This window comes from Poromitra crassiceps, assembly GCF_964638095.1.
Source record: "Poromitra crassiceps genome assembly, chromosome: 10".
NCBI classification, from domain to species: domain Eukaryota; kingdom Metazoa; phylum Chordata; class Actinopteri; order Beryciformes; family Melamphaidae; genus Poromitra; species Poromitra crassiceps.
Window position 1 is genome coordinate 6,086,873 of NC_139631.1, and position 11,232 is coordinate 6,098,104.

At 42.3% G+C, this 11,232-nt stretch overlaps 1 protein-coding gene across 1 annotated transcript in view; it reads right to left on the reverse strand.

The window, feature by feature from the left end:
* Positions 1-5,188, reverse strand: part of dmrt1 (doublesex and mab-3 related transcription factor 1) — a gene marked incomplete at both ends in the record, with an annotated part of 39,805 nt that extends 34,617 nt beyond the window's left edge. The window contains 2 exons of the mRNA XM_083644700.1: positions 1,804-1,972; positions 4,946-5,188. Coding sequence (XP_083500826.1) covers positions 1,804-1,972; positions 4,946-5,188 — 412 coding nt within the window. The remainder of the gene's footprint in view (positions 1-1,803; positions 1,973-4,945) is intronic.
* Positions 5,189-11,232: the final 6,044 nt, after the last annotated feature.

Genomic DNA, 11,232 nt, shown 5'->3' on the forward strand with positions numbered 1-11,232 from the left:
TGTCTGACCCTTTCAAAGTACATCACAAACTGTCCATTTTGCTGCAACTCGACAGCGCTGCTTAATCCAGAACCTTACTTCCGGGAACTTTTGTGATGTAAAAAAACTGGTCCATTGTTGTGAATGGAGATGTCGCAACTCTTCTATTATACGGCTCTGGCATGTGGCATGTGACTGATGTTCCACAGAGGAGCAACATTCATTACATGTAAACCAAGTGATGGCATGTGCACAGAAACAATCTGTGTTTTTTCCATTAAGTTTTCATATGCTTCAAATGTATACATAAAATATTGCTTTACATATTTGAGAAAAGATAAATACCCATTACAGTATGTACAATATTGACATATAGAGAGTCAAAGTGAAACGTCACTTCCTGCTTTCTCCCTGTACCAGCGCTGCGAAAAATATGAATGGCGGTGAACGGAGAATAAGGTTACTTTTTTGATCCCGTTTGAATTGTGCCACGGGGTGCCAACGCTAATTTTGTCAATTTAAAACATAACTTTGCATGTCAAGAAAGTCACAGTTTGTCGTCAAACTGAAACGTAGGGGTTAGTTTCGTAAAAAAAACTACATCGCTTGTGGAAGCTTGTGGCATGTCGCTGGTCTTCAGCTCTGCCGGTAGAGAAAACTGTGACTTTCTTGACATGCAAAGTTACGTTTTAAATTGACAAAATTAGCGTTGGCACCCCGTGGCACAATTCAAACGGGATCAAAAAAGTAACCTTATTCTCCGTCCACCGCCATTCATATTTTCCCAGCTCTGGTACAGGGAGAAAGCAGGAAGTGACGTTTCACTTTGCCTCTCTATACTACACAATTAATGACCTATCATTTAAAGGGTTACCTTTGGCTTTTGTATATAAATCGATAAGTCTCACCTGTCACACTGGCTGGTAACCCTTTGACATGAGAACGCCTAAATTATATCAATCCCTGTTGGTATGCAAGCCATTTTAAGTTGGACTATCAGGAAGTACCATTACAGATATCAACAACGTCCTTTTTGACTAGTTGTAATTACATTGTGACTAGTCCCAATTTTCATTCAAGATATCTATGATGTCATTCTTCCTAGGACACATGACGTCACTTTTGCCAGTCATGTGTATGGGGCTTCTACAATTCACATTGCAGATATCCTCAACTGAATTATCTATGACGAGTTTCAGATATCTACAATTTAATTCTGAATAGTCATAATTCCAATTCAAGATATCTACAACTCATTCTGCCTAGTTCAAACTGAATTTAAGATCTCTAAAAAGGACAACGCAGATCTCTTGAATTGAGGGTACGGTAATTAAGATATCTTGAACTGGAATTATGACAGAATTCAGTTGCAGTTGGGCACCTGTTCGGGGCGGAAGGGAACTGGTGGGAATAGCGTGATCCTCCCACGTGCTACATCCTGCCGGTGAAGCACCCCGGTGTCAGGTGAAAAGAAGCGGCTGGCAACTGCGCATGTGTCGGAGAGGAAGCATGGTGCTAGTCTACGGCTCTCCCCAGATCGGCAGAGGGGTGGAGCAGCGACCAGGGAAGCAAGGGGAAATTATTCTCTCTCCAACTTCAAATGTTGTCTGAAACTGGGCTATTCTGTGTGATAATTCTTTTACCGAATTGTTGTTTTTATTACTGTAAGTTATCTTTTGAATGACTGTTTGCTTGCCTTGATATTTGCTGCTTATGTCGTGTAAGGTGACCTTGAGTGTTCTGAAAGGAGCCCATAAATAAAATGCATTATTAGTAAATGAGAGGGTGGCTGCTGGGTGAGTGAGTGAGTTAGCGACCCCTCACCTGTGGCAGAGGGGGAGGAGTTGCTGGGGGGGGAGGGACCCTCGTCAATGTACAGACAGTCTGGTGTTGAGGCTTCAGTCTTCACCACAAACTCTCCAGGTCCAGACAGAGTCACTGGACAACTCAGGCCAAGCTCCTCCTCCTGGGCCTGCTGACGACGCAGGGCAACCTGCGGAGTGGAGAGGTCAGGAGAGGAGAGAGGAGAGGAGAGAGGGGAGGAGAGGAGAGGAGAGGAGAGGAGAGGGGAGGATGAGGAGAGGAGAGGAGAGGAGAGGAGAGGAGAGGAGAGGAGAGGAGAGGAGAGGATGAGGAGAGGAGAGGAGAGAGGAGAGGGGAGAGGAGAGGAGAGGAGAGGAGAGGAGAGGAGAGGAGAGGAGAGGAGAGGAGAGGAGAGGAGAGGAGAGGAGAGGAGAGGAGGAGAGAAAAGGGGAGGGGAGGGGATGAGAGAGAGGAGATGAGAGGATGTCTCAGAGGATGTACTTTGTGCGGAAGTGCCTAAGGCCACGATGGTGCACTTCTACACCTCCATCGTTGAGTCCATCCTCACCTCCTCCATCACCGTCTGGTATGCTGCTGCCACTCAAAAATACATCAACAGACTTCAGCGCATCATCCGCTGCGCTGAGAAGATAATCGGATGCAACCTGCCATCCCTCCAGGACCTGCATGCAGCCAGGACACTGAAGCGGTCTCGCAAGATCATGGCTGACCCCTCCCACCCTGGCCACAAACTCTTTAAGACTCCCCAACGGCAAGAGACTGAGGTCTGCCAAGACCAGAACCACCCGCCACAAGACCAGCTTCTTCCCAACCGCCATCAGCCTCACCAACAAGGCCTGGAAACCCCTTCCGCCAAGGGCCTCACCAACAACCCCCCCCCCCCCCCCACACACACACACACACAAACTCACTACCTCCTCCTAAACTCAACTGAACTCCCCCCCCCCATAAAACTGGAACTCATATCTAATTTAATGCCCGTCTAACTGGGACTGTAAATTCATGTAAATTCCCTGCACATTAATGCTTATTTAACGTAGCCTGTAAATTTAATGTACATTCAATGTAAACTCTTATTTAACCGACTGTAAATTCATGTAAATCCACTGCCTATTTAATGTCTATTTAACTCAGTCTGTAAATCTCATGTAAATCCAACGTAAATTCATATTTATCATCCACAGAACACTTCACCGCTCATGTACATATTGTATATATTTACTCGATTTGATTGCACTTGCAACTTTGCGATTGTCTCTAGTTGTCTTCCTACTTCTTATCTCTGTATATTGATGTGACCGATACGCTGCATACAGACACTAAGATAAATTCCTCGTATGTAACTTGCATACTGTCGCAATAAAAGTGATTCTGATTCTGATTCTGAGAGGAGGGGAGGGGAGAGGAGAGGAGAGGAGAGCTGTGAGAGGAGGGGAGGTTTTCAAAGTCCCTATAAGCCTTTATAGAACCATTGCAAGGAGAACTAGAATACAATAAAAGAAATCTGTCAACCAGTGTTGAAGTGGAGCACTGATAAGCATTCAGGCATTTTGACTCATAAGTTGGAGACGAGGAAATGGACTTAGTTGGTAATTGATAAAGACTTGTTTTTAATATGCCCTAATAATTTGGCCTAAGATAGAAATAAGAGCTATATTAATACCGTGATATTATTCAATTCCGTGCAATCGGGCATGTGGATTCACCCTCATGTTCAGGAAGTCCAGACTTGGACTCAGACTCAGGTAAGGGGGAGTCTACTTGGACTCTTCTAAGGTGACTTGGACTCGGACTCAAACACTGGGGACTCAAGACTCGACTTGGACTTGAGATATAGTGACTTGGCTACAACACTGCTGTCAACTAAACACACAAACATGTTGCTCTGATCAGAAGTTACAATCAGCTCTTCATCAGAGCATCATCCAGGGTCTGCGAGTAAAACTAGGTGAAGTTCTACTTTGTCACGACGAGCATTTATGAACGTGTCGTGCAGTGGTTCTCAACATGGGGTCCGGGGACCACCAGGGCTCCCTGGAGGGGGCTCCAGGGGGGTCCCCCCCCCCCCCAAAAAAAGATAAATTGTTAAACTTCACAATTATTTTACAGAAGGTTAACAACACTATTAGAGAATGTAGGAAAATAAATGTATATTGGTCATAGTTGCACTGTTATCTCTCTATCTACTATACAGATACAATACAGTCATGGGATTCTGGACAAAATAATATGTGACAATAGAAAATATTCTCAGATTTGGGTCTGAGAGACAACATGAGGTCCACATGAGGAGTCTGTGGCCCTCATGTGGAGTAAACAGGGGTCCTCCTCGATATGAAAAAGGTTGAGAATCACCGGTGTAAAATTAATTTGTGTCTGTGTGTGTGTGTGTGTGTGTGTGTGTGTGTGTGTGCGTGCATGTGTGTGTGTGCGTGCGTTATGCAGCCTCCAGACATTCAACAAGTAGCATATACAGTAGGTCTGCGATTAAGCTAGTAAGCTACTACCGCATAGAAGATGAAAAATAAATAAAAACGTTAGATCTCTGACAGCAGCTGCCAATTAATTACACACTAGTCTGTCATGCTTAACAAACGCTACATTCAATGTAAAAGTGTGGTAACTAAATCACTAATAATGCATCAATGAGACTGCTGCACACACAAAGTTGGCTACAGATTTTGAAAAAAATGTTGCTGCATTGACTGTCTATATTAAAGCTGTGCTACAATGTAACTATCCACATACTACAGATTTCTATTGAAACAGTTGACTGTAGCTAGCAACAAGTGTCAAAAGAATTGAGCGATGTTAGCTGAAAACATGCATCAAACAGCTTTATAGCGGTGTGTTACACAACAAGCTAGCGAGTTAGTAAACATTTTCCCCCGTGGGCCTAGTCGGCACTTAGCTGACACGTGCGGCAACAATGGGGACAGAAAACAACAAAAAACAATAACGTTACACACATTAGCTGTAACGTTTCCGCTTAGTTGGAATAAAAACTAAGCAGGCAAACGCGCATCATTCAAGTTTGGAAATAAAAACCCACAACTTTGGACACAGTAGGCAGACAGTAACAAGATGTCCTGGCCAGACAGACAGGCAGGCAGCGTGGTGATGATCAAGCTGAGAGTTTTACCTGCGCCGCCATGACTCTCTGCCTCTCGGAGATGAGCTTGCACTTGACACACTGACACTCTCTCCAGTTGCAGAAGCGCTTGTGGCCCTTCAGGGGAGACGTGTAGCCGTGGTTCCTGCAGCGGGAGCACTTGGGCTTCCTGGGCGGCTTCCAGGTCGCTTTGTGGCCGGGGGGCTCCGGGGACACAGGAGGCCGAGGCCCGGGGCTGCTGCCCATCACTGGCTGCTTCTCCTGGTTCATCATCGCTGCTGCTGCCTGAGACTTACTTGCACACTGACTGACTGACCTACTGGCTCCAGGTCTGACTGTCTGACTGATGATGTCTGACTTTGACAAAGCTTTTGCAAACTAACCCCCGCAGGCAGAAGTGACCAGGTTGACGTTACTGAGTGTCCCTCCTCCTCCCCGGCCTGTACACTTGGTCTGTGGCTTAAGTTCAGTTAAAACGTGCCCGAAAATGAACAGGCTGGAAGGGGCGGGGGCGTGACACCTGCAGCACACTGTCCTCCTACAACAACCCTGAACCCCCCCCCCCCCCCCTCCCTCCCTCTCTCTCTCTCTCTCTCTCTCTCTCTCTCTCTCTCTCTCCCATGTATACACTGTTAAATTGTTAATAATACAATATATCGGCTATTCTGAGGTACATCATGATCAATACAATACATGATCATTAATGCAAGAGCACAAAATACATAATCCGTTCTCATTTTCATTCTGTGCCCATATTTTATAATTCATTGAAGCAAATTAACATTTCGACATGTGTGTGTGTGTGTGTGTGTGTGTGTGTGTGTGTGTGTGTGTGTGTGTGTGTGTGTGTGTGTGTGTGTGTGTGTGTGTGTGTGTGTGTGTGTGTGTGTGTGCGTGCATACTCAATTTCCCTCCAAATCTTTTCACAGATTTTCAGCCATTTGAATTTGCCTACCCTAATATTTTTTTACAGTATACTGATGTTGAGTTACATGAGCTGAGGCTTTTGATAAGGTATTAATAGCTTTGATAGCCTACATTTGACACCAGCTGAGTGTTTTTATATACATTAGTAAGAAACAACTGACATGCGCCTTTAAAATGCATGTTATTTTTTAACACAGTGTCACTCATTTCACACATTTAGGCCTATGTTACCTTTCAACACAACATACAGGCCTGTGTTAGTGACAGGCTACATCCTAACATGACAGGCTATGTTGTTTTTAAGATAAAGTAATGCGAATGCGTGTTAAAAGTGACAGGTGACAAATCCATGGATGAATGTGTGTTAAACAAAAAGACCAGTCAAATGTCAGAGGAAATATATAGTATAGTATTCTACTTCCTAAATAACTAACAGACCTATCATGCACGCACCACCTGATCCAACTTCTTCACCACTTGTGCTAATATTCCCTTTAGGGAATATATAGTCCATGGGCCAAAGCCCCAAATTTCACTCATTGGTATCACTCAAGGTGGCAAAATCTAGTCAAATTTTTTGAAAAGGTACATGTCCATAGATGATATTTTGGGATGATAACCTTTGCTAAGTGGTAGCATTGTCACAGTTATCAGCACATGAAGTTAACCACTCCCTACAATAAATTGGTATCTAGGCGCTGGTGCATATCCTACTTTAGGCTCATTTTCAGGACCTTTACTCATGTTTTATGAAGGCATGGTTGGTCTAATTTTAAAGGGTAGATTCATAGGTTCATTTAAGCACAGTTGTGAGTTTGTCTAATAAACATAGAGGTCACATGGGCTCTTCAAAGTGTCAACAACATTCGTTTTTGTACCATTTCCGCCTAAACTATAGTCTTTATTTGAGCATTATGACAAATAACAAAACCTGAAATATTCACATGACTGTAACAATTGAGGAAATGTATAATCTTCCCATATTATGGGATATCTTCCCACTATGAAGGCTGATTGTGGGATTTTGATGGGCCCGGGCCAGAATTTTCACTAATTGGTACCATCCAAGTTGACAAATTCTAGTTTTGTATTTTGAAACGGTCTGTACCTTTAGATGATATTTCAACTTGATAAACCTTCCCAAGTGGTATCTTAGTCACAGTTAACCCTCAATGACACCAAACATTAATCCAAAGAAAGAGACAATCTTGTCACTTTATTTGAACAGAACACCACTATCACAAATATAATGTTAAACAGTAAAAAAAAATCTTACTTTTTTCCCAATTTTTTTATCCCCCATTAGTGCTCATTTTTAATTTATTTATCCTGGTTGCTGCTCCACCCTCTGCCGATCTGGGGAGAGCTGAAACTGGCTCCATGCTTCCTCCGAGACATGGGCAGTGTAGCCAGTCACTTCTTTTCACCTGACAGGGGAAGCTTCACCGGTAGGACATAGCACGTGGGATGATCACGCTATTCCCCTCCCTCCGAACAGGCACCCTGAACGACCAGAGGAGGCACCACTTCAGTGACCAGGATATTGCATGTTTTGGTGAGGGGTTCCTATATGAAGGAAACCCCCAGGGGGCACGGGGAGAACATGCAAACTCCACACAGAAAGGCCCTTTTGACGACCCCACCCGGGCGGTGGCCACTCGAGGACATTTGGTGCAGAGCAGCAGGTAGCAAAGATTGTTGGCATCACATACACTGGATGACGGTGCATACGTCCTGCAGACAAATTATTCCATATTGGAAAGATTATAGTAGACCAGACAATTGAGGAGACCATAAACAAGGACAATCAGACTGCTGGAGGATTCGGAACCAAGGGTTTCAGCCTGAAAGCTGGTGCAGTCACTTCAGACAGAAGTCAGTATCTGAGACAGCTCAGGAACATGAGAGGCAACAAGTCCACAGACTGTTTCAGTCATCACGATCTACAGAAGCCCAGAATAGAGAAGGATAGGGCAGATGTGAATGCCTTTGTAGACCTTATGGAGAAAAGCTGGGTAAACCCTCTAGGTCCAGATCAGTCTAATATCATCAGCCTTTCCACAGGAATTGCTGTGTCACCAAGTCAAGTGTATTTGTATAGCCCTAATTCACAAGCATGTCTCAGGACTTCACATAAAATATGTCTAGCTAATTCTAGCTACCACAACAGTAGCAATTACAGTAGTAATAATAACACATTGAACAATCATATGATAGAGAAAGAGTAACCAGCAACCAAGTTCCATGACAAAGTGGGGAAAAAAAAATCTGAAAGACATTCTCAGGCATCACAAAAAGAGATAGAGGAAACCAAACACAAAACAAGGAGCTGGTCTTGAAAGCAGATAGAAATATTTTTGGGCATATGATCATTGCTTCGCAAAGTAAAGATCTGCACATTGAAGATGTCCTGGCTCATGGTCCACTGCCTTGGTCACTTTCAATCCAGATGTCTCATTGCGGAAAACCAACAAAGCCGCTGCACTCGCTAGCGACTTAGAGAAATCAACATTAGCAGTTGAGAATATTGGAGACACTCATGCTGAAAGATGATGGCAAGACTTTTGGAGAGATTGCTGGTTCTGTGTTGAACCTAGCGTTGCATGAAGGAGAAAGAGTTACTCTTTCTTTCTCTTTCAGTTACTCAGTAACTGAATAGATGTGGTGTTTGATGTGTACTGGAAAACATCAATCAAGAATGCAGAGAGATGCAGTTGTGGTTCAGCAAGTAGTAGCACTCAATGGAAGAACATTGCCCCAGGACACAATGTCGTGCAGTGGAGAAAGCTTTTAAGTAATCCAGACAGCAAAACTGCCTTGATAACATTCATCGTGGACCAGTGAAAGCTACCACAGAACTGAGCAAAGCTTCAGGACAAGCAGCTATTTGCAACCTGTGGAGAGACATGCTATTGTCTCAACAAAAAAGATTGTAATGTTGAAGAGCTAAAGTCTTCCCATGAGGAGGCCGTGACCCTGGATGACTATGATGATAATGATGATGATGAATAAAACAGAATATGAATACTGTTTAATATTATATTTGTGATAGTGGTGATGATAAAGATCATTGGTTAAATAAATGATAAGTTAGAATTCTTGATTTTTTTCTATCACATGTTCTGTTCAAATAAAGGGACACGATTGTCTCTTTCTTTGGATCAACGTTTGGTGTCATTGAGGGTTAACTGTGACTAAGATACCACTTGGGAAGGTTTATCAAGTTGAAATATCATCTAAAGGTACAGACCTTTTCAAAATACAAAACTAGAATTTGTCAACTTGGATGGTACCAATTAGTGAAAATTCTGGCCCGGGTTCATATTCTACTTTAAGGCCCACAATCAGCCTTCATGGTGGGATAATATGGGAAGATTATACATTTCCTCAATTGTTACAGTCCTGTGAGTATTTCAGGTTTTGTTATTTGTGTCAGTGATGTTCCTACATGTCATAATGCTCAAATAAAGACTATAGATTAGGCGGAAATTGTGGTTAAACGAATGTTGTTGACACTTTGAAGAGCCCATGTGACCTCTATGTTTATTAGACAAACTCACAACTGTGCTTAAATTAACCTATGAGTCTACCCTTTAAAATTAGACCAAACATGCCTTCATAAAACATGAGTAAAGGTCCTGAAAATGAGCCTAAAGTAGGATATGCACCAGCGTCTAAGATACCAATTTATTGTAGGGGGTGGTTAACTTCATGTGCCGATAACTGTGACAAAGCTACCACTTAGCAAAGGTTATCATACCAAAATATCATCTATGGACCTTTTCAAAAAATGTGACTATATTTTGCCACCTTGAGTGATACCGATATCTGGTCTGGCCCATGGACTAATAGGCTATAGGAGTCCATGTGTGATCACTAGGTCCCAAAGGGGTGATCAGTCCAGATCCATAGAGATCCCCCTTTCAATCTCATAGGATTCCCATTGGAATTTTCCCATAAGCAATTCATAATTAGCAATAATACATTTTCAATCGAGGAAGTTAAGTAGTAGCTATACCTGATATAGTTCCAAAACTGAAGATAAACAAAATCCCTCTTTGCAACATAAAATGACATTCTCTCCCCTCTCTCTCTCTCACTCTGCTGATGCAGGCAATAATTGGCAAAGTCTATAATGGTTCTCAGACTTTTTGACATCAAGGACCTCTAAACTTAAAAATTGGACCACAGACACCCAAAAGATTTTTTGCTTTAGATGTTTTATTAGAGAAAGTGAAACCTATGACCAAAATAGTCATACATTCTGTCATTGTCTTACTTATGGATGGAATTATAGTGAATCCCCCTTTTTGCTGGAGAGACCCCTCAATTGGGGGGGTTCCCGAACCCCACTTGAGAACCACTGGCCTAAGAGAACTAGAATCTCTCTCTCTCTCTCTTACTTTTGTGGTAATTCAATAACAGATGTAATTTTCAAAAGCCAAGTGATAATTCAAAAACCAGATAGATCATTCTCCGACAGCCAACTAAAAGCCGTGCAGGCAGAGGGAGACAAAACACAGCCGTGGACCAGCCAGGTGAGACCAATAACTGACATGCATCATTGGCGTGGCTGAACACTGACTTTAATTACCTCTATTACCCCAGTAGCATATTTAATTGTGATAATAGATTTAGATGATAAAGCCATAATGAAGTCGCACAGTGATTTAACCTTTAATTAGTGTGACTCCTTTCCCAGCCACATGGTAACATGCTGCAGAGCTGAAGGTGACGTCATTCAATCACAAACCATTCATTCATCCAATATGGAAATGCTTAAGTGACGATTTCCAATGTAAAATGTGTGGCAATTTTCTTGTGAATGTAGTGTTTTATCATGAACACTGCATTCACTGGGAAAAGTAGCACTGCAAAAGCTTTTGTAAAATAGCTTACAGCAGCAGAGGGAGCCAGTGAGATGAAAATCATTGAGTTATGGTTCTCAACCTGGGTGTCGGGGACTTCGGGTGATTTATGGGATAGGAAAGAAAGATTATCTACTATACACATTTTTCATAATTCATATTCTGATTTGTCACTTTTACTACTTTCACCATGTGAAATACTGATAATTATAAATGAAACTTGGGAGTAAAATCATTCTTTAGTTGAACTGTTCAGCTGGTGTTTGTTTGTTTGTTTGTTTATTTGGATCCACCATTAGATACAGCAAATATGCAGTAGCTATTCTTCCTGGGGTCCTCATACCATACTTTTAAACAATTTTTTCATCTTAAACACAATACAGACAATACAACTTCCATAACATTCATACATACAGTACATACAGTAGCTCTATTATTTACTTCTTAGTTGAAGAAAACTTAATAAATAAAAACAATACAGAAAGAAAAGTGGAGACAAAAACATAACTCTCCTTACCTTTG